At 37.2% G+C, this 26,934-nt stretch overlaps 2 protein-coding genes across 2 annotated transcripts; both read left to right on the top strand.

Moving 5' to 3' along the window:
• Nucleotides 1-192: 192 nt before the first annotated feature.
• On the top strand, nt 193-15,196 carry LOC149285252 (polypeptide N-acetylgalactosaminyltransferase 6-like). Its single transcript, XM_089495552.1, has 10 exons — nt 193-677; nt 5,344-5,516; nt 6,955-7,104; nt 8,217-8,451; nt 11,599-11,716; nt 11,888-12,088; nt 12,823-12,954; nt 13,524-13,625; nt 14,121-14,279; nt 15,083-15,196. Exons 1-10 carry the CDS (start codon nt 193-195, stop codon nt 15,194-15,196), a joined length of 1,869 nt encoding a protein of 622 aa, XP_089351678.1.
• A 6,285-nt stretch (nt 15,197-21,481) lies between these two features.
• Nucleotides 21,482-26,380, top strand: LOC149285251 (chymotrypsin-like elastase family member 1). Its single transcript, XM_089495608.1, has 8 exons — nt 21,482-21,521; nt 22,372-22,460; nt 23,027-23,127; nt 23,624-23,749; nt 24,752-24,888; nt 25,407-25,552; nt 25,968-26,161; nt 26,308-26,380. Exons 1-8 carry the CDS (start codon nt 21,482-21,484, stop codon nt 26,378-26,380), a joined length of 906 nt encoding a protein of 301 aa, XP_089351734.1.
• Nucleotides 26,381-26,934: the final 554 nt, after the last annotated feature.

The following is a 26,934-nucleotide window of genomic DNA, read 5'->3' as shown; positions in this document are numbered from 1 at the left end:
GATTTTTCACTTTGAAATATTGGCCACATCCTTTACAGTGTTCATTTATTTAACCGTCGTCATTAAATGTGTCTCTTTCTGCTTCTTAGGTCCCTGTGTGAATGTTTTCATTTTTTAATGGACTAGCTAAAGATCTCACCTACCTCTTCGAAACGTTTGGTTTACCGTTGCAAGGATCTATAATACTTCAGAATGAGATTATTAAGAAGACACTATGGGCCCCTGAAGCTTGCCCTGGTGGGTGTAGTATTTGTGATCTTTGTTTTCATTATGCACAAAGACGTTGGGAATGGTACCAAAGATGATCCGTGGTTAAAAAACATTGTTGAAAGGAAAGATCAAGTCATTGACATCATGATGGGAGCTGTTAATAACTTAAGGGACTCCATGCCAAAGCTTCAGATCAAGGCCCCCGTACAGCAAGAGGAATCCGTACAGAATAGCAAGTCCTGTCTTCCTGGATATTACACACCAGCTGAACTAAAACCATTCATGGAGAGACCTCCACAAGACCCCAACAGCCCTGGCGCGGAAGGGAAAGCTTTTAAGAAAGATCAGTGGACTGCAGAAGAGACAAAGCAGAAAGATAAGGGTTATGAAAAGCATTGTTTCAATGCATTTGCCAGTGAGAAGATTTCCCTTCACAGAGCCCTTGGACCTGACACCAGACCCCCTGAGTAAGAACTTTACATATCTGTATATAATACATGTGATTCCTTAATTATAACAAAGGTCATTTTTATTTTAAAAACACATTTTCTGCAAATTGACTCCAATGTCAAAATCATAGCATTGGTTTTGTCTGATGGAAGAAACAAAATAACATATAAATAGCAGTGGGCACTTTAAATTATGCAAGTAATCACTTTTTTTTCACATCGCATGCTTCCCAAACCATAAACAAATGGTTACTGGACATATTATTTTATTGTATTTTTACACTCTTTTGTTCTATGTTTAACCAGTTTTTCCTATGGTTTGTTTTGCAAATATAGGCAAACCAGAGCGTGCACGTTTAGTGAACCCTGCTCAGTATTTTTGAGTGTGTCCATGTGTTTTTGTGTAAATACTCAGTTTTTTACTTGGGGGGTGAATGTCCACATACTGCCGATGTTGGGGGAAAACCGGTATTATGCTTTTTTCTTCAATGATTTTAAAAGAGGTGCTGCCAAGTACCTACCGTTTAAAAAAAATAAATAAATAAATAAAAAAAATCACTGATAACTTGGCTTTTCCTATACCTGAAAATATTACTGTAGGAGCCATAAACCAGTTATAATACTTTTTAATGACCCACATTATATTCTTTATTGCTGGAACATATATTCAATCCTACTAAGATAGTATCTTTCTGTTTAATGCTACCGTTAGTACATGTATATGATGTGCTTTAACTAAGATTTGGTTGAAAAACGCTAATTAAAGTAAGTTAAAGTATACGTTAAGAAACTTCATAGGCACCTAACAAGTGAGTAGCTGACCCTCCCATGAAACCAGGCTGTTTGCTCCTTATTATAGATCAAGTAGAAAATCCAGTTGTTTTTTTTCAGACTTTGGCCACGTCATCAGAAATGACTAAGTAAAAGTAAATCATGTTACTCAGGACACTTCCATTGCCTAACCCTGGTGTATTAAGTAACTGCATTTGCAAACTAAAATGCCATTACATATTTATGTACTGCATATTAAAGTGGCTTGCTAAAAGAGAAGAAAGAAGCTCTTTCTGGCAGTTTAATAATTTTGGAGAATTTAGTCATTTTGTAAGAAATTATTTCTCCTTTGTGTAAAAAAAAAAATAAAAAAAATTACCTACTGTATGATATTGACCATAAAAGCCCTAATTTAAAACACTATGAGATCATATACAATTTTTACAAGTGTGCATAAAGACTCATGCACTTTAATTTGTATCTTACAAGTTTGGGTCCAAATTATTATAGTTTTGGTAGGCTAGCATAAGACTTAAGCCCGATTGCTGACTTTGCCCAGCTGAACTGAATTTTTTAACGTCGGAAATCGGGCACAGATTGTCGAGAACAAAATGAAACAGATGCACTTTTGAGATTTACAAGGAAATCAAATAAAAAATAGTGCTTGGTAGTTTATGGAGACCGGTTCCTTGACCTGCACATGATCTTACATTGGTATCTGCAGGAAGTATTCTCACTTGGTGATTCAGAGCACACAATTCTTTTGTATCCAAAACAATGAACTTTAACACACATGTCTAAATATTACCAGGTATGACTTTTTAACATTAGATTGTCGTGTTTCATAGTGACAAAACGTGATCCTAGTTAATTGTATGAAAACTGATATTGTCTCCGCAACCAATGTAGTTATATAATCAACAGGTACATTCCCGTTGGTTGTTATAGTAATAACACTACATTTTACAGTTTGCATCAGAATCACTTTTTAGATTTAACATCCAGTGAATTTATTACTTAGTGGAAATCTGCTACTGAAACATGCTACTATTCATATTTATTCATATTTTATAGTAATTTCAAACATCTTATAACAAACCACATGATTTAGAATGTTTAATAATGTAGAATGTATGAGCCCATAAAGACATATGTCACTTTATTTTGGCTAATGTTTTAATGAAATATGGAAGCCTCTCAAAGCCCTCCCAATGCATTAGTTTACTTGTTTGAAATGATCTTTGACATAATGTGACAGTATGTTCACATTTTCAGAGGACAGTACCCCAAACTTCTATTCTCAATTTGTTTTTGGTTCAGAAAACATTCTCAAACATAGCCATATAGCAAAAGTATTTCATTTTTTTTTTATTTTATTTTTTTTTAGTGGAAAGTAAAGCCTGCTGCCTTAGAACAGTGCTGCCAAGTTACAAAGCACCTCTTGAAACCCTTCATACTATTTTTTTTCATTTACATTTTATTTTTATTTTTTTTTATGGCTTCATTCCTTTTTGTCATGTGTGATACCATGACATCATAAATTACTTCTGGGCATACTAGCCTGTCTAGCAGACCACTGGGCCAATGGCACCGGTGGTTCATGGCAGGGCTCAATACATACAACAAACATATGCAAACTTAAGTCTTAATGGGTTACCAGTTGTAACAACTAAACAGTGGTTTACTACAGAGGTAAGATTTAGCAGAGCTAGTGCCGTCTACAGTAAACACCTGTTAACGTCTCTGCCTTCCGTTTTTGGTGGTGACTGGTCCTGTGGGCGGTTTAACTTGGTAAATAACCTCTGTGGTTGCACATATTCTGACTTTAGAGATTTGTATTTTTTCAAGACAGCGAAGAAAACCTTCTGAATGAATTCCTGCAAAAATTTCCATTTGTGCTTAATTAAATGAGTCAGCGTCTAGACTTCCAAAAAATAAAGTTTCTCTTCGTTGTTGGCAAAGGAAATTCTGTCCGGATATTGCCCACTAGTCACTCTGATTAATCATGTGTTTTGTAGTAGTGCAAAATCTTCCGGGTGCTGTAGCTTTAAAGTTAATGGGGTTCTGTATAGAAAGGGATTCTGGTGCAAATGTTAAAAATGTGGGGTTATTACCATTGTCACTGGTGACTGGGCCATTCTACTGTGATGATACGATCTCCTTTAAGGCTTTAAGGTTCACAATATTACATAAATCTAATTAAAACTTTCGCACTAAACAGTTATCCTGGCAATTTTTTTCCTAATTAACATATCACTAGAGTTGGCCAGTTGGCCTAATGGGGATTATGTGTAAAATGTAATTGACCATTCTGTTAGAACACTTTTCAAACTTTGTTCTAGTATCGGATTTTTACACACAACTTGTATATAAAACAGGCATTCATCGATCTGACTACGGAGTGATCTGTAAACTGCCTGATATGTTTGGCTGGTGCATAAACGTGTAATATTCCATGACATTTATGCACATTCAGTAAGCTGATCTGTATTCTGCATGTTTCATTTTAGCATCCCACACAAAAGCCAATATTGTCGTACTGGTCCCAAATAAGACAAGTCTGTCTTGATGGTGTCTGTGATGGTTTTATTTGGACATTTATAAAACCAGATGTAATCTCTAATATACTTTGGAGATTCTGAAGACAGCACTTCCAAGGTCTTGGAAGACTACATCTTGGTCTATGAACTTTGTCCCTCTTTAACACTAAGCATTGTTTAAGTTCTGTTTAATGTTTTCTTCACACTCTTATATACTGAATTTGCAAACCTAAAACACTATAATAAAAGTTTTATGTTCAGTACTTGTAAATGAAAGTAGAAACCTAATTCCAAGTTAATGCAACATCAGTTCAGTCCTCTACTCACTCCCGGTCCCTTGTTTTGTGCTTGAGATAATAGATTAGGCTGGAGTAGTAGGCACTGTCAGGTTCTTGGATATGTACTTTACCCTGTCCAGCTCCAGAAACCTTATGCTTAATGGATTTTTGGCACACAGCGTGTTAACAGAACCCATTATCGAGCATTCATTTTAGATTCTGTAACTTCACTGTTACATGCAACACTGGGTCATCAGACAGGTTAACAATTGATGTATCTGTGGGAGATTTTTTCATGTAGCCAAAAGATTTGGGAAAAGCTCATATTCCACAGCGGGGATCTGTCCATGACTTGGCAGGTGTGTCCATGACAATGGAGGAAAAAAAAAGATTGTTCCCCTGGGGTACAAGAATTCTTTTCAATAAAGAAAATCAGGGGGAAAAGTTCCTAAAGCAATTTAATTTGAAGCGGGTAGCCACCTCCTTTATCAGCTTTTTTTATTTTTAAATGATCAAACCTCCTCCCTTCCCAAAACTGTAACAGCTGTCTCTGTGGCTGGTCAATAGAGAAAATAAAAAAAGAAGAATCATTGTTTCATTTGAAGGCAGCGGGAAAACCTAAGCTCTCATGTGGAACACTTCCCCTGTTTGATGTAAGATTGAGGTATGTGGTTTGTGAAAGAACCATTCACACTGGCGTTTGAAAAGCTGAAAACAGGGTTTTGAGCATCATTGCGGCTTCGGGAATGATAGCCCATCCTTCTTTTTTTTTTTTTTTTTTTTTTTTTTATTATTTTAAAATTATTAATCTATTAGTGAAGGGTATTAGGAGTTGATTGGCTTTTTATAGAATATATTTGTAAAATCTCATGTATGATGTTTTACCCCTTTTAAAGACAAGAGGGACCATATTCTACATCTAAGTTAAGCATGCTAATTAGACGTGAGAGCATACAACGCCTAAATATATTTAGCTCTATCTACAGATACAAATGCGCAACATGTATTTTATTATGGTTGGGTATTTTTGCTCTCATTATGTTTATTATATACAGTACTATTATTCTTGCTATATTAACGGCTCTTCTTTTGCAGATGCATTGAACAGAAATTTAAACGTTGCCCCCCACTTCCAACAACCAGCGTAATTATCGTCTTTCATAACGAGGCCTGGTCCACCCTGCTTCGCACGGTGTATAGCGTGCTACATACATCACCAGCCATCTTACTAAAGGAAGTCATTCTTGTGGATGACGCCAGTGAGGATGGTAAGTTTACTTGAGGTGTGATCTTGTGTCTTCGTAGGATCGTGATTTAATTCATGGCCTATGGAGAACAGAACAAGTAAATAATAATAATAATAATAATAATAATTAAAAAAAAGTACAACAGAGATCGCTAACACCTTTTGTAATGTGGTCTCTCTGTTGATCTGGTGTTAACAACCAGCAGAAACAGAAAGGTGTGGAGCCGCGGTAGAAAAATTAAATTATGGTCACTGGCTTTATTCTTGTTCTTGCCTTTTGGGTCTGAGATTCTTCTTCTTAGAATATGTGCAACAATTACAACTAAATCATAGGAAGCCCGGGTGTAATGGAGAGGCAAAACAGGTTAAATATCACACTTGAAATATAATACACAGACATTTAAGAAAAGAAGCATCAACAGGGCTCCCCAAAGAAGAAATGCAAATGATTTGTCCAACTGGTCGAAAGTCTCTAGCAGTGATTTTGATGTATTGTTTGTAGCAAAGGACCAAGTTGGTGAAGTGTTCTTATGCGTTTCTGTTAGAGCATCCATCCGGTATTGTTCTGTTAAAAAGAAATGGCCTCTCTAATGGGACAGGAACAAATATGATACAGTTTTCTTACAATGTTAATGAAATAAATGACTCCACCGGGTCTGTCGGGGCCTTTCTGACAGGAATCATTTATTAAGTATCCAATGTATCTGAGATGATTAAATGGATTTTGTTACCAGAATTAAACCGGCACAAAGGAGTTGGTTTTCAATAGAGTCCACAAAGGACACTACAAAGTGTGTGCATTTTAGAAGGATCCTAAAATCTTTTACAGAATATACCAAAACTGTCTTGTTTGGGGCAAGTAATCCGAGATAACTTTTTAGTGGCCCAGTGTACTCAAAGACACAAAAAAACTGAACATTTTCATTTATATGTTTAACAATCCTTTTCTTTAGCATGCTTTCCATTGAATTCCCAACTACCAATCTTCCCTGATACCGTTTTATGTGAAGTGGTAGTACAACTGGTAACTTCCAATCTTCTGGAACTGCTTCTGCCAATAGTGACTGGTTAAATAAGTATGTTAATGATTTTCCCAGAAGACTCTAAAGCTCTTTAGATTTGGGTGCATCTCATCAGGAAAGACTAAGGGATCTCAATGTGAAAGAGGAAACATTTAAATACTTCAAGGGATTTCACAAAGTATGGGAGAGTTTTAATTTAGAAGAAATGTTATAAAAAGGGGTCATACTATAAAACACATTGTAAGTAAGCATGGAATATGTTAATTGGTGTCTTAGTAGGAATTATAAATTGAAACGATAAACATTAGTAGATGTTTTTGTGGTACAATTACATTCACCTCCGTACTGGTTGGGTAAATCTATTCCAGATCATGATGTGATTGTTGGTGTGTGTAATATATATATTATATAAACACTGGCACCTGTTCTTTTGTACAGATTACTTGAAGGAACCATTGGATAACTATGTGAAGTCCCTACAGATCGTAAAGATAATGAGACAGAGAGAAAGGAAGGGTTTGATCACAGCGCGGTTGCTGGGTGCTAGTGTTGCTACCGGAGAGGTGCTGACCTTCCTGGATGCCCATTGTAAGTATTAATACGGTTGTGCTGCCTGATTTCATGCTACACTGAAGTATGTGGCAGAGGGATTGATGATATCATTTTTCATTTGCGAGTAAATCTGCTAGTAAAATAAAGCCTTCGTTCTTGCTAAAGAGTTTCCAATGTTTTCTACTTTTTTTTATTTGTTCTAAGTAATGGCGGTTAAACAGGTTTTTTTTGTTTGTTTACATGAAATTTAGCTACAATTTTGTGTATCTTTAGGCTTGTTAATTATTGTAGGGCCATTGGCTATATGATGGCTATATATGTTTCTTAGGAATGACTATTTATAGGAAATACTATATTAAATATATTATGTGCCCCAAGTGCACCCTATTCTGCTGCAGGTTACTCGCCATTTTTTCAGAATGTACAAGTTTGTTCCCAAACCCAACATTATCATTCAGAAATGTGCCAGGTGGCTAAAGTGGGTCCCACTACTTGCAGTGCCTGGGCCAACTAGACCCTGTCTGTAAAATAGACTTGCGTGTCAAAAAGGTAATTCCCTTATCATGCGAGAGAGAGAGTAATTATTGTTTTCTCTAAGTGGAGCATCGCCTTTTAATATACAGAATAGCAAAATATACATTTTCTTTTTGTGCTTTGGATTTAATAGTTTCAATAGGAAGTGATCTTAAGCACGCTGGTGGCCTGGAGACTGACATTTGTAGAATTGTTTTTTATATATATAATTTTATTTTTAATTTTTTTTTGCTATTCAACAGATAGTATTTATGGTGGGATTTCATGACACTACTCATTGTGTCTTAGACAAGAGGTGCAGCTGCCTATTTCGTTTAGCTTAGAGTGTCATGGCTTAGAATTATACACTGGTCAATTTACCATTTTGTACCATTTTGTATCTATTGTATCCTTTAAATAAAAGGCAGCTCTCCAAATTCAATAGGGTGTCATTTATTTATGAAAAAAACTGCAATACTGCACTTTTACTGCAGTATTACTGCAGCTCAGATATCATGGAATGACCAATTGTAACCTTCTACTCTGTACGTTTTGTTTTTTTTGTGCATTTTTTTTTTAATGCACAAGAATGAGTTTTAGTACAGTTTAATTAATCTACTTTCACTGTCACACAGGCGAGTGCTTCCATGGGTGGCTGGAACCTCTCTTGTCCAGGATAGCAGAAGATCACACTGCTGTTGTGAGCCCAGATATAACCACTATTGACCTAAACTCCTTTGAGTTTTCCAAACCAGTCCAGTACGGCAAGCAGCACAGTCGGGGGAACTTTGACTGGAGTTTGACATTTGGTTGGGAAACAATCCCAGCGCATGAGAAAGAAAGAAGAAAAGATGAAACATACCCAATCAAGTATGTTCTTCTGTGTTTTGTCCCTTTTTATCTGTCAGTGTTTTTAGTTTTTTTTTGTTTTTTTCTTCCCCAATCATATCTCTTTATAGCAGGAAAAAAGGGCCAAAGACTTTTGAATCTTCCATCAAATGATATGTCTCTATGTCTTCCAAGTGTTAATATAATATAAACTTGCAGATCTCTCTTTCCATCTGGTAACCGTATGGACATGAAGTTGGCCTAAGGTGCTGTAGAAGGGCATGTGTCTTCCTAGTACTGTGACCTGTGTGCCCAGATTTCATATATAGATATAAAAAAAAAAAAAAAACCCACTAAACAAATACCCATACCTGTGTGTGTGTGTGTGTGTGGGGGGAATTGTAAAGAAACATAAACGAAAACCTTATTTTTTGTAATGCCTTGGATTGTTTGGTTTATGTGAGGCAGGAGAGCATCACTTTATAATTGCAGTGATTTGTGTTGGTAACCCAAAACGTCACTTCTAATTAACTGGAAATGTTCCCCAATGTTTGGGTAATCTCAAATTGAACAGTGTCCAAAGAAAATGGGAAGAAGGAACCACTGGGCAGTAGATTTGTGATTACATTTATGGGTTATAATCATGTCTGATGTGTTTCAAGCTGTCAACACTTAGTCATAAATTGAGGACTTGAGAACATGTAGCGGTTCAAATTCAGGCTACATTTTTTGTTGGTTAGTTTAGAAATTATATAAACTTTGAATTGGAATAAAAAAAAAATAAAAAAAAAAGGGTTAAGGAGCTCTAAAATATATTTTAAAAAAAACATGTAACCACAAATGACGCATTCCTTTTTGTATGGTGCTGTAAAGGTACCGTTCCACTTAGATTAACTATTAATTTAACTCTTTAGCATAGTATGTGATACACATTGGGATATCTGCCATTTAACTAGTTTTACTAGACTTGAGCACCAGGGGGCTTTTTGTGTTCATCTTCGTGCTCGTCTTCGGGGGAAAAAAAAATCTTCGTATTCCGTAAATATTCGCCTGTTCCTGTCTTCTCTTCGGGCGAATATTCGTGGACATTCTTCGTGTTCGTTTTGTCTTCGTTTTTTCCGGTTAAGGCTTAATACGGGGTTAACGCGTACCGCAGCAGCTCTGGCGCCAGGAGTTTAAATGTCCGTATGAGCAACTCTATTGGTCGTCAGCAGGGGGCTCGTCTGCCAATGGTTGATGGCAGGCAAGCCCCCTGCTGGCGACCAATAGGGTCGCTCGTACAGACTGTTAAACTCCTGGTGCCGTAACTTGTCCGGCAGATGCCATTGGTCTCCCTGTTCTATCAGTTAAATGTCCGTACGAACGACTAATAAAGTCGCTCGTACGGACATTTAACTGATAGAACAGGGAGACCAGTGGGATGTGCCGGGTAAGTTGCAGCATTGGGGTTTTAAAAGTCTGTACGAGCGACTCTGTTGGTCGCTGGTACAGACTTTTAGGCTCCTGGTGCACTTGTTGCACCTTAAGGGGTTACAAAGGCCGTGCGAGTGAGCCTATTGGTCACCTGCAGGGTCTTCCTCTGGCATCAACCAATTCGCACTGCCCTGTAACCCGTGACGGCGAACCTGCGGATTTCCACTTCCGTGAACTGCCGCGATGCCAAGGTAAGTTAGAAGGGGGGGAGACTGGTAGACGAAGACGATCACGAATATCTTCGTGGTGTGTGTCTTCGTCTTTGCCTATGTTTTACCGCCGCTGTCTTCTCTTCGGCATGTCTTCGGAACGAACACGAAAACGCACTCTTCGTGTTCATTTTCATGTTCGCCTGAAGACGAATGCACAAGTCTAACGTTTACTCTAAAATGTATGTAATATAGAAGTTATGCTTTTAACGTTGCATTTAGTTCAAGAAATGTTCAATTCAGTTAAGTAACAAGTGAAATGCCTCATTTAATGTATAATACCTGAGGTTGTTTTTTGTGTCTTTAAGGCTAAAGTACTGGTTAATACTAGAGCTACACTAGAAATAGCTGGTTTTATTTTGAGAATGATTGCAGTGTTAATTTGTCTCATATCATGAAAATCCATCTTTAGCTACCTGGATTAAGTTTAACAACTCAGCGTTGTAGGAAGCCCATAATGTGGAGTTCGTGTGAGTTTAGGATAGACAAACACATGTAACAGACAGGTCATTTGATGTCTGATAGGCATTAATTAATGTTGATCTATCACCAAGCAATTTAAATGCTTTTTCTAACTCCAATTTTTTGTTTCTTTTAGATTCACACCTTAGATCTTACGTTAAAAATGAGGAAATTACTATATTAGGGATGAGTTAATATATTACTATGCAGAATTGGTGCATACCATGAAAACCACTTCCTTTTACTGATTAAATATTCATCCACGTTCATATGAAAAGTGCTATGTTCTTGCCGTACCTTAAAGGCTTTTCTATAGACTCGCTAAGGGCCTAATATCGGTTAAGTCCTACCTTTTTTAAGTTATCAAGATTCTAAACACGCTGCCTTTACTAGGGAGCATTGATAGAGATTGCAAAAAAGGCATGTTTTAGCTCTGTGACTTTACTACTCATAATGCAGGTCTAGCCGCAGCGAGCTTCTGCTGCATGAAGGGTTTGTCTGGCCCAGTATGATGTATTGTTAAACTAGCAAGAGTTTGTAAGTCTCCTTACACATTAAATTATGCATTATACAGATCCAGCTCAATAGTAGAGAGACCTGCTTGTGTTGGTCCTTCGTAATGAATATTGAAGGGAGAGTGTTAAGGCAACAATTCTCCTGTCAACTCTCCCTTTTGTGAATAAACCCAACAGAGTATAAAATAACTAATCTCTTAGGAAAGAATTGTAATACAATATGAGTTCAGGAATGGCATCTGATTTGGACTCCAACTACTCCCATGCTCAACTTGCAAGAATACTGTAATTCAGGTTTTAATGGATGCTTCTGTCTATTAGAAATTCGTTATGAAATGATATCTCCTCACTGTAGACATTTGACCTTGGGATTAAGTAACGGTTATGGTTTAGGTACAGCTTTGCATTGTTCACCTCTGCGGCACTATGTACATTGATGGCTCTTCAAGCATTATTTGAGATGATAGCACATTTCTCTTTAGAAAATCCCTGATTGGAATTTCTTACACAAGTTTATCTTTATATCCTAGGTCTCCAACTTTTGCTGGTGGTCTTTTTGCAATTTCCAAATCGTACTTTGAGTACATCGGATCCTATGATGACCAAATGGAAATTTGGGGAGGAGAGAATGTGGAAATGTCTTTTAGGGTATGGTACCTCCCTAAAGTATTTTTTTTTCATAGTATAAAAAGAGTTTGTGTTTGGATTATGTAACCTGTGTGTATGACATGCCTCTTTGTATTTGCTGGGTTGTTTGGTGTAAAAATGAAGTAGCATTATAAAGAAAGTGTTATATTTTAACAAGCACGTTTCTCCTAGGTCTGGCAGTGTGGTGGACAGTTGGAGATAATACCTTGCTCTGTGGTAGGCCATGTGTTTCGTACTAAGAGCCCCCACTCGTTCCCTAAAGGAACACAGGTCATCTCCAGAAATCAAGTGCGTCTTGCAGAGGTCTGGATGGATAGATACAAGGAGATTTATTACCGGAGAAATCAGCAGGCTGCCAAAATGGTCAGAGAGGTATGTCAAATGACTCTCACAAACTCTCGGATTAAAAAGATTTTATTATTCAGAGATGTGTGTGTTTTTGAAATCCATAAATCTGCTCATCCTTGCAGGCAATTTAGTGGATTATGTGTGTTAGTAAGGGAAAGTGATTTGTTGTCTGCTTTTCTGCTATTTGAGTTTCTGGGGGGTTTTTTTTGGGGGGGGGGGTTGTTAAAATCGCTTGAAAATAACTTGAAAATAATTTTCCGTTTCAGAAAATGGTTAGCTCCTGTGAGAGTTAGATTTTGATTTGAACTGCCTGTCTGATTCTGAGTAAATATAGATTGCAAGCTTTCAAGATACATTTTTGTATAACATGCCTGATGAAGGGACCCGAGAGGTCTTGAAAGCTTGCAATCTATATTTACTCAGTTCGCCAATAAAGGTATCATTCAAACTCCACTTGTCTCTTGTAATTCTACGGCTAACACGGTACCAACTCTCATCTTTTATCTGATTCTGTGCATTAAGTTGCATTACTGATAAGTCCAGACCTATAAGTGTAGCCTGCCCTCTGGTGGCACAGCAGTCCATCAAAAAGAAGCACATCCATATGCGCTTGTTTATCTCACCTGCTGTTGTTTCATAATGTGTACAGTGCATAAAGTTGGTATCCAGAAAAGGTCACTGATATGTCCATGACAGCTTATTATTTTACGTGGTTTTTTTTTTTGTTTTTTTTTGTCTCCCGGTGTGTATTTTTTCAGAAAAGTTATGGTGATATTTCTCAAAGACTTAAGCTCAAAGAAGATTTGAAATGTAAGAACTTTACGTGGTACCTGGAAAATATCTACCCTGAGATGTTCATACCTGACTTATCACCAACCTATTATGGTGCTGTAAGTAACATGTAAAGTAGTATTCTCTTCTTTTATACTAACCCATTATTGACCATGGACATGGTTATACAAAGCCAGCTCCCTTTTGTGCCAGAAGACTCTTGCCATATTGGAAAAAATAGAATATAATAGACTTGTGTATAATGCTCATGCCTTACTTGGGCAAAAATTGTGTCCTTAAATAGGGTAAATGTAAGTATTACATGCAAGTGTGCCACCAAAGTGCCTGTTGTCTGAAGGCAAGTAATAAACCAGGCAGCATAAACCAATGTAGCACACCAACATTTTCTCTCAATCCCTTTAGTAATAATAAATTAATAAAGATATTGTATAGAAACAGACATTTTTTTAAAGATATTTACCTCCTTTGTATAATAATGAATTATAAAAAAAACAAAAAACAACAACCTTTGGTAATTTTGTATTTAAAATGGCCCATTATTTGCATTCCTGGAAAAAGAAGGTGAATGAGTCAACAAAAAACACATTAAAAGTGATGTCAGATTACCCAAAGATTCTATGAATAGATTCCATTGACTTTACAGTTAACAATTTGACTTTTTTTGCAGATTAAAAATGAAGGATCCCAGAACTGTCTGGATGTCGGGGAGAACAACCACGGTGGAAAGCCGCTGATAATGTACCCATGCCACGGAATGGGTGGCAACCAGGTAAACGGTTCATCTTACACAATAACGTATGTGAATGAAAATTCAAACAACAAAGGGCTGTCTTGAAAAATAATATAAATATCCCAGGCATGCAGAGTGTTGATAGAATGTCACTGTTGGATGGAGAGGACTCATCGAGGTATGTCATCAGACTGTCAATGCCAGGGTATGCCAGGTTAAGTAAATTCAAATGTGTTGCTTCTCTGTATGGATCAACAGTATGTAACTGTTTACTCCTAAACAGAACAAAGGTAAATGGAGACGATCTTTATTGCTTAAAACATGGTAATAACTTGCAGCAGAACGAAACGCATAACTGGGATTGTGAAATATAAATGGAGTTAAAAGGACTCCTGGAAAAATAACTACTGTGCAAATATATAATATATATGTATATCTGTGTGTTATGCATTTTACATTTCATATTTTTGAAATATACAACACAATACTTGTTATCATTCTCCCATTTAGCATTCTATTTGTTTTACTTTACAGTACTTTGAATACTCCACGCAGCGTGAGCTGCGGCATAATATTGGCAAGCAGTTGTGCCTACGTTCCAAGTATGGGCCGGGTCAGGTGGAACTTGGGGATTGTCAGTACAAAGGGAGAGGGACAACTGTGCCCGGGAATGAAGAGTGGGAGATTACAAAGGTATGTGTTACTGTACCAAACGTCTAAACCATTTGTAACATAGAACCAAGGAAACAGGAGGTTTGACATGATCTGCTTTCTAAACATGTGCAGTAGTAAAACCTTTGGCTGTCAATTCGTTCTCCTTTTTTTAATAAACCATAATGTAACTTCTGAACAAGAAATAAATATAATATACTTGTACATTTGAAGACCCAACGAGCAATAAAAGGAAAAGCTTCCATTCCAACAAGGGCAACGTTACATTGACAACAAACAAAATTGACAGATCTATATATGCTGTTAATGAAGGATAAGATGGCAAGCTTACACAGTTTTAGGAAACTGGTGGGGGAGGAGGCCAGAAGGTTAGGGAAGGGAAACTTCTGGGTTAAGGCATATGACTGGAGGGACACAATTTCACTGAGGCATTTCATGACGTTTTGATAACTTTTTATGTAACAGAGTAGACTTTTAGAAGTTTTATGGCTTTTAGCTTTTAAATTGATTAAACTAAATCTCAATGTTTTTATATACCGTATATTATTATGAAGTTTAGGGCTGTAGAACTTTGCAATGCATAATATGGATTTGGGGTCTAAAAAAGGATATTTGGTAGGATATGAAACACACCAATTTTTTTTAAAAATTTTATTATGAAGCTTTGTACCTTATCTTCTCTATACTTGTTGGTACACTAGACTGCTATCATCATGATAGTAGCCTGATTGACAAAGTCTTCCTCTTGCTCACATTGATCTAATTCTAAAGGGATAATCTGCATATATTAAAATATTTATTTTCTTGTTTGTCTTTCTATATAGGACCGTCTGCTTAGAAATGTGGGTTCCAATATGTGTTTAACATCTCGAGGGGAGCACCCATCTACTACCGAGTGTAACGCTTCAGACATACATCAGCGCTGGGGCTTCAGCTAATGTTTTTGGGTTATGCGCTACCTCTGCTGCAGTGCCTTTTTAATCCACTGGATCCATAACAAGAACATTTTAAACATCAAAATAATTTGTTCCCTAGATGGTTTTGAGTCAGGGAACTTTTCAGTGTGGTCTTCCACCATAATGTTTACTAATAGAATTGTGCCTTGAATAATAAGTGGATCATAGAAAATTCACTTTCCTTTAAAAAAAAAAACAACAACTTTTTTTTAATGTCAAATCAGCCTGAAATAGAATTTAAAATTCAGAATTTAGGGGTATTAGGTTGTTTTTGCAAAGATTCACTGTGTCACACCCAATGTGAATGCTTCCGAAACTGTACAAAGGTGTATTCTGGTAAACAGAATAATTAAATCCCAGAGACGGTTCCCATGTACAGTAAATCTAATGATCATCCGTATAGTAGTTTTCAAAATGAACGCTGTAATCTGCAAAATTAGACTCTGAACTGGGGAACTCAAAATACTCTGAAGGATAAGAAGCGTAATGGATTTCTTCAAGTTTTCACATTGGCCTTTTGGGTTTTTGGTAAAACCTTTCCAGATCTAACAGCATGGACAGAAAAAGGACAAGCACAAGTAATGAAGAAGCATCAAAATAGCAAAAACTTTAAGAACACTGTGATCTTAAGTAACTTTTAAGAAAATAAAGAAAATGGGAAAACTACCATATTTGTCTTCATGAGCCTTCTCACAAAATTATGAAAAAACTGCTACTTTTGTCCTTGAGCAAAAATACCAAAAACACTAACCAGTTTTAGCAAGAATTTTTTTTTTTTTATTTTTTTTTTTTTTTTTAATTGTATGCCCTTAAAGATCAAGCGTGTGCCGTTTCCACTTTAATGAAGGTAAAGGGGCAAAACAAAATACAATATGACTGTGACTTGAAGTATAAATATGAAATATGCCTAAATAAGGCATAAGCAAAAAGGTTGTTCGTTATTCATGTTGCATATTTATAATGCCATAATCCTTGTATAACAAATGTTAAAAATGTTGGGGCAGTTAGTTTCAACACTGGATTATTAGCAAAAAATAAAAACTACATCATTGTTATTGTTTATTTTACTACAGCTATTTACCCTACCATGTTCTTTTGACTTCTCACAGCTCAGTGGAAAAACATTAATATTATAGGTACTATTTAAACAAAAGATGCCCAATAAGCAATAAATCTGTTTGAACTGTGCTCATGAAGAAGACTGAGAAGCAACGGGTTATTCAGATTTAGGCAAAACATTTTTTTCTAGTCCCTAATTCCTTGTATCATCTTCACACCAATACTAAAAGACAAGACGGTCAAGTCATCAATTGAATTACGCCAACTGATATGAGAGAAAACCTCTGCTTCAGACCTCCATATATTGTATAGAAATAATGTGCTACTGCTGAATGCCCAACTTTTCTCTGCCTCCAAAACAAATATTAGGTAATACATCTTACATTTTTTAAATTTTGGAGGAAGCCTAAATGTTATCCTGACTTCTAATGAATCAACCCGCTGTCATGACTTAGTTAATGCTGGAGCCCAGATGGGAGCCAATTTGGTGCATTTAGCGGATATATGGTATGTGCAGACACACAAAGCGGCTCCTTTGTGGGAGTATGTTCAGTTACCTTCCAACATCATGTCAAGTATCAGTCAGAAGAAAGCTCATTTTGTAGTCACACGTTACAGTCGGTAAGAGTGGAAACTGCATGTATGTCTGCAGGGGCGTACCTAGAGTATTTGGCACCTGGGGCGGATCCTGTATGTGGCACCCCCCCCCCAAAACACTTTAAAACTGCATAGCTTCTATGGTTATATACTGGCGCAGACATTGAAGGTGGTACAGCATTACTGTTAGCATTATATACTGAGGCAGACATTGATGGGGGTACAGCATAACGCCTATCACTATATACTGAGGCCGGCATTGACGGTGGTACAGCGTAATCCCTATCACTATACATTGAGCCAGACGCTGATAATAGTGCAGCATAACTCCTATCACTATAAACTAACCCAAACATTGATGTGGTGTAGGCCTACCACTTCATTGTCTGGCTTAGGGATGCACCGAAATGAAAATTCTGGACTGAAACCTGTCCGAAACCAAATATGACCCCCCCCCACCATAAAAAACATCTAATTTTTTTATTTAAAGTAAGTAACACAGCAAAATAGGACAAAAAATTCAATAACAATATTAATATTATATATATATATAACAGCAATCACACTCCTATCATGCCCAGGCATACCCAGATTCCAGCATGTACTAGCTGACTTGGCATGATAGGAGTGTGATTGCTGTTAGCAATTTATATATATATATATATATATATATATAGTTATTATTATTGTTCACATGTGAACTCAGCACTGGAGGCATAGAATCAGACTTACAAATCCTGTATTTGCAGGTATACAATAATAATGTATGAAAACATAACAAGAGATAAAACTACAGGCATAGATGATAGAACCCAAAGCCAGCTCTGGCGTCCACACTGCCCACATAGAACTTGACCAGCACCCGGATTACACGCATTGGGGACAAAGATGGTAAATCCTAACAGCCCAGCATGAGTCAACTTTGTCCCCAAGGCTCAAACATCCTGCTTGTGCCATCTTTGCCTTTCCACAAATCAATTATACATATATTATACACACAAGCACTTTAACAGTCGCTCACTAATTCACACTTTCATTCACATAATTAATTCACACAATCATTTATTCTCTCTCATTCACACAAATTTACACATTCATTAATGCATTCTCACAAACTCATTAATTATCTCCCTCATTCAGACAATTCATCAACACATTCATTCATTCTCTCACTCATTCTCACTATCTACCCCCTCTCTTCTCACTATCTACCCCCTCTCTTCTCACTATCTACCCCCCTCCCTCTCTTCTCAATATCTACCCCCCCTCCCTCCCTCCTCACTATCTACCCCCCCTCCCTCCCTCCTCACTATCTACCCCCCTCTCCCCCTTTGTAGTTAAAGGTTTTGGATTTACCATCCAAAAGTCCTGCGTGGGAGCACGACGCCTCCGTCTTCCTGCTCTGCCGCTGCTTCCTGCTCTGCCGCTGCTTCCTGCTCTGCCGCTGCTTCCTGCTCTGCCGCTGCGCTGCTTCACTCCTGAGCGCCGAAATATGACGTCATACTTCGGCGCTCAGCATGACATGCCAGCACCGCGACGGAGTTAGAGGCCTCACGAAGGAGACTGAGGGGCGCCGAACGGTTGCTAGGCGCCCCTCTCTCTCCTCCGTTTAAAAAAAAAAAAAAAGGTGACGAGGCTGCCGGAGATCCGGGACATGTGGTCACCCTAGCCCGTGGCACCCCCCTGACGAGGGGCACCCGGGGCGGACCCCCCCCCGCGCGCTAGGTACGCTACTGTATGTCTGCTTGTAAGGAAAAGGCAAGAGTCAGAGTTAGTGTTAGAATCCCCCTGCCAGGAAGCTGTAGCTATGGGAAAAATAAGAAAATAAGAGAGTGTGCATATTACATATAACCGTGTGTGTATGTGTGAGTGTGTATATATGCGTGTGTGCATTATGCATTTGTAAATATATAATCCGTGTAGCAACATAGGAACAGAAGCAGTATATCTACTTCCATGGCAAACGTAAATATTTAATTTTATATTGTCTTATGTGATGAGTACTTCCTAATGTGAGAACATTGTTAGCTGTTCTACATTTCATACAAATTGGAGGTGCGCAAGCTTAATGTACATGATGCCCCCACACTAGTTTTGTATATGATTCCCTTCCATTCCTCATAATTCTAAGGACCGCACTGTTTTTTTATTTTTGTACACTTCTAACCAAGGCTGTTTTAACACTTTTACGGTGCTTGTGTTTAGCTGTAAACTATCAAACCATATATTTTTGAAAACTAAACACACAAAGGTATTTCAAATGCTGGTATTTTTAACCCTTTCCACACACTAATTCTACTACCACCACTAAACACAAAATAGATTACTACCACAAAGTTTGACAAATTGTAAGTCAGGTATAAATTTACAGTCCCTGGTATATGTCACTTCAAAACAATACCACAATATGTGTTCAGCAACTGATTGCAATGATACCACCCATCCATGGGTTTGTCTGGTTATTTGGAGGCTAAAAAGCGACATTTGGAACATGCACAATTCAGGTTTTCAATTCAGAATTTCGACGCCTGGTCCTTCTGCCCCTTGTCCTAAACCATATATTTTTAAGAACTAGACACACCAACGCATTTCAAATGCTGGTATTTTAACCCTTTCTATGCACTTATTCTACCACCAGCCTTTGCCAAAATTTGTATTAGTATTTTTTTTTTTTCACATGGTACTTCAGGTATAAATTTATAGCTCCTGATATATGCGACCGTCAAACACCCCAATATGTGTTCAGAAACATCTCCCAACTACAGTGATACCCCCCCATGCATGGGTTTGTCAGGTTGTGTCAGAGCTACAATGCCACATTTGTGAAGTGAGCATTTTTCAACTTGAAACTTTAACATCTGATCCCCCTATTTAACTCTTTCCATCCTTTGTCATTTGTAATTTTTGGTGTGTTTTTTTTGCAACACACATTGTACTTTAGGTATAGATTTACAGCTGTCACTATATGTCACTGTCAAACAACACAATCTGTGTTCAGCAACATCTCCTGAGTACAGTGATACCACCCATGCATGGGTTTGTTGGCCTGTTTGGGGGCAGCTTTGAACCCAGCCAATTCATTTTACCCCATCAGACCATACGTTTTTTTAAACTAGACATCCCATGGGTATTTTAAATGCTAGTATTTTAACTTTCCATGCCGGGATTTTTTTAAGATACAGCGCTAATTTTAGTGTTTGCGCATAAAAATGAACTTTTTAAACTTTTTGAACTTTTTTTTTACATTTTCTTGGAACTGGGTGGTTCCCCTGATCACTGCATAATTATTTTCAAATGTTACCAAATCTTAATTATTGCCATTTTTAAAATGTATTCATTATATTTTACTAATCACATTGTCATTAGAAAGCTTGGCTCCATTGATTTTGCTTTGTTAAATGCAATACCTGTATTGGAGCCTAGAGTTCTCAGAAGGGTCTGCAGAGACCCTCTTGGAAACTTGTTTTTTTAAAGGGTACCACTATCTTGCAAGAGGCAAAATCTCTCACAGTGCTCCTTGTGACCCCTCTTCAGAGTGGTCACAGTACCTCCTGGGGTGGGTTTTCGGTGTTGCTGAATGCCTCGCTATTGAGGCAATTCAGCGACACCATTGAGGCTTAGGAGGCTATCGTTGATGGTCTCTTTTAAAGCAGGCCTCTGTAGCCATATAGTATATTGTGGACATTAACACCACAGGGAGGGGCCACACAGGCCCCTGCTGCCGTTCTAGGTGTTGCAGAATCTAGGGCAATTACACCAGAGTAATCGAGGCGTTACACAACACCGTTTAAGTGAAGAAAGGGATCTTTGATGAAATGATATTCAAAGGATGACATGTTAGCAAAGAGAATATATAGATATAACAAAATGGCATGGCTGTATGGTTGTATTTCTATTTAAAAAATATAAAAAAGATAAGTACATATAGTATAGTGTGCCTCTAGTGTGCCACCATTGCTCACAGAGCCATAACTGCTGGTTAGACCCTCATTTTCCTATTGTCATGTCAACAGCAAATATTCACTTATGAAGAAATGGGAGTTTGTAAGTGGGGGACCCCAAGCCCCATACATTTGCGTAACGGCTCCAGGAAAAGGGAGATACTCGTGTAGAACAGGAAGCACAGTGAATTGAGCGTGGAGAAGAAAAAAATTAGTTGACCAGTAAAAGTTTCCTATCTTTTCCTCCATAGGTTATGAACTTTTGTGTGTAAATAAACAATTATTTAAAAATGATAAGCATGTTATATATATAAATCTGACTTTTCCAGGAAAGTCAGTCAATATACATTGTTTATCCATGTTAATAATAAAATATAAAGTCTCATACAGTCTCATAAAAACATATCAGTTGGAAAATACAACATTCAACATAAGCTGGTATTGATTAAAAAAATAGCCATATCTATTCAGCTATTAATAACATGTTAAAGAAGTAGCTAATTTGTCCTTGTGGCAAGGGTAAAAATAAGATTTTATAACTGAGGAAAGTAACAAACATATTAGCCTTCCACCACCTGTCGCATCTATACAATTTCCCACTAGCTGCCCTGTAACATATAAAAAAGACAATTGCCCTACCACTTTACATTTTACTGACCACAGTAGGACCATGTTGAGGCTTCTTGTGCTAGCGGCTCTTGTCCTTTGTGGTAAGTCATATGATATATAAAGGCTGTTTTCATCGATAAATGGAAAATATTATTTTATTATTGACTGACTCTCTTTAATGAGAACATTAGAGCATGTTGTAAAAATGTCTCTCACCCTAACTCTAAATTAGAGCAAGGTAGGAAGAATTGGATTACAAAGTAGGTCTTCAGACATAGGAATACCTAGGAACAATAGATCATGTTTTTTTGATAGAAGATAATAGGTTGCTGTTTTGGTAAAGAGTATGAATTCAGAATATTTGGATTTTTCCCAAAGTAGGGAAAAGTAGACTAGAACTTTACGGACCCCCTCATGGGGCCTATGAGGAAAGACTTGAGAGTTTCCAAGTATAATTATTTACTATGACATTCCCTGTACAGCTAGTGCCTGAACCAATATGTAGACTTTAGCTTTCTTTTTCTCATTTGTTCAGATTAACTAGGTAAAGCTAATCCTGTATAACAAAAGATACCCAATATTTAGCTGGGTTCTGAAAACAGAATATTTAGTCTTTAATTACCATTTATTGGACCAGCACAGACGAGACCTCTGGGGCTCAGAAAGCTTATGCAATATTATATCTTTTTCTACATTGACCCAAAAAAGGTATCACCTTTAACGGAGGGCTCCATTTTCTTTTGTGTTATTATGGCTTCATACATTCTCTTTATTTGGTCTAGAGGAGTGAATAGTTCTCACCTCTCATCAAATTCTACATTTCTATTAAACTGAATTACAAATATACACATTTTCTTGAAATGCTGTCCTTAAAAAACCAGGTCTGGATTATAGTAAGGTCATTTTCATTGAGCTTGTATTCAGATTACAATATTTTTTTTCCCAACATAGGACAATGTTATGATGGTGTCCAGTTTATGGAGGATAATACACGTGTGGTAGGAGGAACCAATGCTGCTAAAAATGCATGGCCATGGCAGGTTAGTGATCATTGTGATCTAAAATAAACATTTAAAAAGTTCAGAACTAGGTAAGCATATCATGAGCTAAAGTGAATACAAGGCTAAACAAGGTTAATCAACCAAGTTGATAGTTGATAGCTCAGAGATAAATATGGAATATGTTTCATCTATTTTGGTGGGTTCTGGGGAATTCAAAAAAGTCCAGTATGGTTCTGGACGAACCACGGTTGTGGTCCTCATCTTAGATAGCAAAATTGTCACACTGTATTTTTCAAATCTTCATGTTATATTGCCTATAAGGCCACTGGATCTTTTCAGATTAACGGTTTAAGAATTTGTAATACAACAGCTGTTCTAAAACCTTCTTAAAGATAAGATACAATCATAAATTATATACCACTAGTTCTAGTCAGCGCCAGTAACCTTAGATCGATTCTTCCTTTCACTCTCAGCTGGAAAATAGAACTACAGCATTAATCTACCTTGCTTGGACGTATCTAGTTAGTCTACCTTTTAATTGACATGTGTCGAACCAATGTGCCTTAATCATAAACCAAAATTCTTGTCCCTCATCCACTCCCTAGATTTCTCTCCAATATCAGTCTGGAAGCAGCTGGTATCACACCTGTGGTGGTTCCCTGATTCGTGCTAACCGTGTCCTAACCGCAGCTCACTGCGTAGACAGGTAATAACATTTACAGTATTTCTGAGTCAACAGGGCTGTCAAATGACCTTCAATGCATTTCTTTTAGATTTGTAGGCTATCAGAGTATCTACACTCCAAGTTTATAAGAAGGAAATTGTATATCAGTGTGTTCATGTAGGAAATGCAAGGACTATTTTTTCCGTCAAACATTTGATTTAGAATCACTGCATATTAGGTAACACATATGCTCTCTAGAAGTAGAATGTAGAAGTGTCATTAAAAAGAACATTTGTTATACGAAACAGAAAATTATGCTATACTAATTAACCATTTGGAATGTCCACACTAGAAATAAAGTTCTAACTTGATCTGGTGTCTTTCTTCATTCCAAGTTTACATATATCTGATAGAGTTAGCTGCAAATTTTTAATAAAAATGTGGTATTTTAAAGCACTTAGTGATGTCATGATGACCAGTATATTGGTAACAACCTCGAATGCTGAATCAGTTTTTTTTATTTCTCCTTGATGAATAGAACCGTTAGCTTCCGTGTTGCCTTGGGAGAACAAAACCTAAGCCAAAATGATGGAACAGAGCAGGTTATCCCTGTGTCAAGGATTGTAAAACACGCTAGCTGGAACCCCAACAATGTGGCAAATGGGTAAGAAACAATTGTTAGACTTAAGAGCAGTGATAAACCCAGATGTGAGAATGTGTGAACGTTATCAGAATCAGATATACATCTAGATTGCCCCTGAGGATTTTGTACATAATCGAGAAATGAGCAAATCAAGAAATGTTTCATATGCAGCAGGAAGTTACAACTTTTGTCTTACATTTGTAGGTATATTTATGATATCAGCATGTGCATCAATCAGTTGGATGAAAAGAAGTTAAATTCTTGTCACTGTTAGCGCAAGCCTAAAGATAGGCCGTGTGTAACTTCTAAATCACAAGATGCATTCTCACAATTCTTGGTTTATTTGAAAAAAAATGTATCTTCTTTAATAGAAGAAAACATTATGTTAACGGGTTAAGAACCATTTTAAAAGGCATGCACATGTGTAACAACATTTTTAGCCCTAAGGAAGGAAATAGAATCAGAAATGTGTGAAATATGGAAGAATCATAGCTTCTGTGGTTTTCAATGTCATATTTTAGTCTTCTATATTTATAATATGCTGAAATGCAGCTTAATGCATGTAACTAAATATCGTCGAGGCTTCATTTATTCAATATAAGAAGCCATAGGACAAGTTGAGGGATATGCTTGAGCTTCCAGTAGAAATTCTCCTGGTCCCTTTTTTGTTTTAGTGATTATGATGTCAACGCAGAAAGGCATCTTTCTCTGCCCTAGACACCTAGAACTCTAGTTACAGCTGCTTATAATAATGTGTAGTTGTTTACGCACATAATCATGAAAACAGACACACTATATTTAATAATAAATAATACATCACTGTAAAGTGAAGCCTGAGTGCTGTTCAGCCCACCTGTAGTCTCCCGGCAAGGCAAACCCACCACAGCAGGCCAAGCTCACTAATATTACAGTGTGCCTTTACATCTTGCTCCCTGGTCCTAACCGACCAGGTATATTCATTGTGTTAAGTTAATATACAATATATAATTTTGTGTTCTGATACCTGTTATATCTTCCTTACAGATATGATATTGCCATCCTGTACTTGGCCTCCAATGCTGTCCTGAACAGCTATGTGAAATTGGCTGCACTGCCCAGTGATGGAGCCGTCCTGTCCCACAATTATGGCTGTATTATTACTGGATGGGGCAGAACCAGCAGTAAGTTGCTTGCATTTTACTTCCAATTTAATATGGCAAAGTAACATGTAATGCATGTCTTCTACTTCCAAGTAAATTGGATGTTCTGATGGATGGTTGATGCAACAGTCCAGTAATATTAATAACACTTTTGCTCTTCTACTCCCTGCCCTGGAGAGATGTTAACGTCCAATTCTATACAAGTATATAAGTGTAGATCCACTTCAGCGCTCTGTATTTCAGGAAGTAGAATAACTATACATGGAAAACTACAGCGGCAAAAGTAAAGTAAAAAAGTAAAATATCATGCTTGTGTATTTAAGAATACGAAATATAGTGTATATTACCTCTTTAGAAATCAGCACCAATTTTAGAATGTAACTTATCAACCTTGTCATCTTTTCATGAAACAAAAATACCAGCAATTTGCTTCTGTGTAATTATTGCTGTGCATTAAATACATTACTACATGATGCATCTTCTATTTCACACAAAAATGTACAGTTTAAGCAACATTTTATATTTATTTTCTCCTGCAGCCAATGGCTCCCTCCCCTCCATCCTCCAGCAGGCCCCTCTCCCTGTGGTTGCCCACTCTACCTGCTCCAGCAGCTCCTACTGGGGAAGCACAGTCAAGACCACCATGGTGTGCGCTGGTGGGGATGGAGTAACTGCTGGATGCAACGTAAGCAGACAAGACTTTTTATTATTTTATACTTTGGCACATTAAATTTTCAACCTTACATTTTTTCAAAGTTAGAGCAGCATTCATTTTATTTGGAAGGGTAGAGAATCTTCACTCTGCGGTATCACATTTAAAAGGTTACTCCAGTGCCCTAGACTGGATCCACTACACAAATTGCATATTTGCATTCTTCAAAGTGCTTCTGGATTAGATATAACATTTCATAGACACTAGATAAGTACTGAATGGAGCATCGTGCAGCAAAACATTAAGGTTGTTGTGTTCAGTTGCATTCATTTTTTACATTAGACCCAGTAAAGTAAGTATCTGTTTTCATTAGTAATGCTTTATGACAATTGTTAAGCCTTTTAAATATTTACTGTCTAATGTATTAATTGTAACCTTTTTAATACAGGGTGATTCCGGCGGACCTCTCAACTGTGCCGTCAACGGTGTCTACCAAGTCCATGGTATTGCTAGCTTTGTGTCCTCCCTCGGATGCAATGCCTACTTGAAACCAACAGTGTTCACCAGAGTTTCCGCTTATATCTCTTGGATTAATGCTGTGAGTTATATGTTCAGCAAACATAGACCATGTTCAACTATATTGTATACAACCTTATTTATTCATCCAAATGTCTTATTATTGACTAATTACAAAACCAATAACGCGTGCTACTATAGGCAACAGTAAAACACATATGAGTGTTTATTATTTCTAACATTATCTCTAATTTCTTTCTTTTTTCTTCCAGAATGTCTAAACTGACCAGACATGCCACATCTCAGGACATCTTAAAAAAAAGTTTCACTGATACTGGAATTTAATTCAGTCAATAACATTCTAATAAAGACACATTTTTATCATCTTTGTGGCTTCTCTTGTATGTTTTTTTTCTGTTATTATTGACAGACCACAGATATCACACAGACAGACATCATATCTTACATTACAATGGCAGATTTTTTTTTTTTTTTTTGAAGCCCGAGGTGCGTGCTCCTTTAGGTGCTGCATTCTGTGCTCCGAAGAGGCAGCAGAAGCCTGTCATTCATCGTTTTTTTGTTATGCTTGGTGTCAAAATATGTGAAAACTATTGACAGCAGATCAAACACAAAGTATTGTTGCACAAACAGTGAGAGAGAGACAGAATACAGCATATTCCCCACACCACACCTCATATCGTACACTAATCATATTGACCAGCTAATAAAGAGATATGCAACTGTTGCGTCGTGTTGACAGAGCAGTGCTCCTTCCATAAAGTAGCACATGGTCGTAGTCTGAAACCCTTTAGTACTCCTCTAAACCACCACCCAGTACCCCAACAGTGAACCCACCGCATAACAGAGAATGGAATCATACATCAGTGGAGAAATAATAA

Source organism: Sceloporus occidentalis, unplaced genomic scaffold, assembly GCF_023333645.1.
Source record: "Sceloporus occidentalis isolate IW3139 unplaced genomic scaffold, rSceOcc1.0.p SCAF_82, whole genome shotgun sequence".
Taxonomy (NCBI): Eukaryota; Metazoa; Chordata; class Lepidosauria; order Squamata; family Phrynosomatidae; genus Sceloporus; species Sceloporus occidentalis.
The sequence above is the reverse complement of the archived record's forward strand: the minus strand, read 5'-3'. Positions and strand labels throughout refer to the sequence as shown.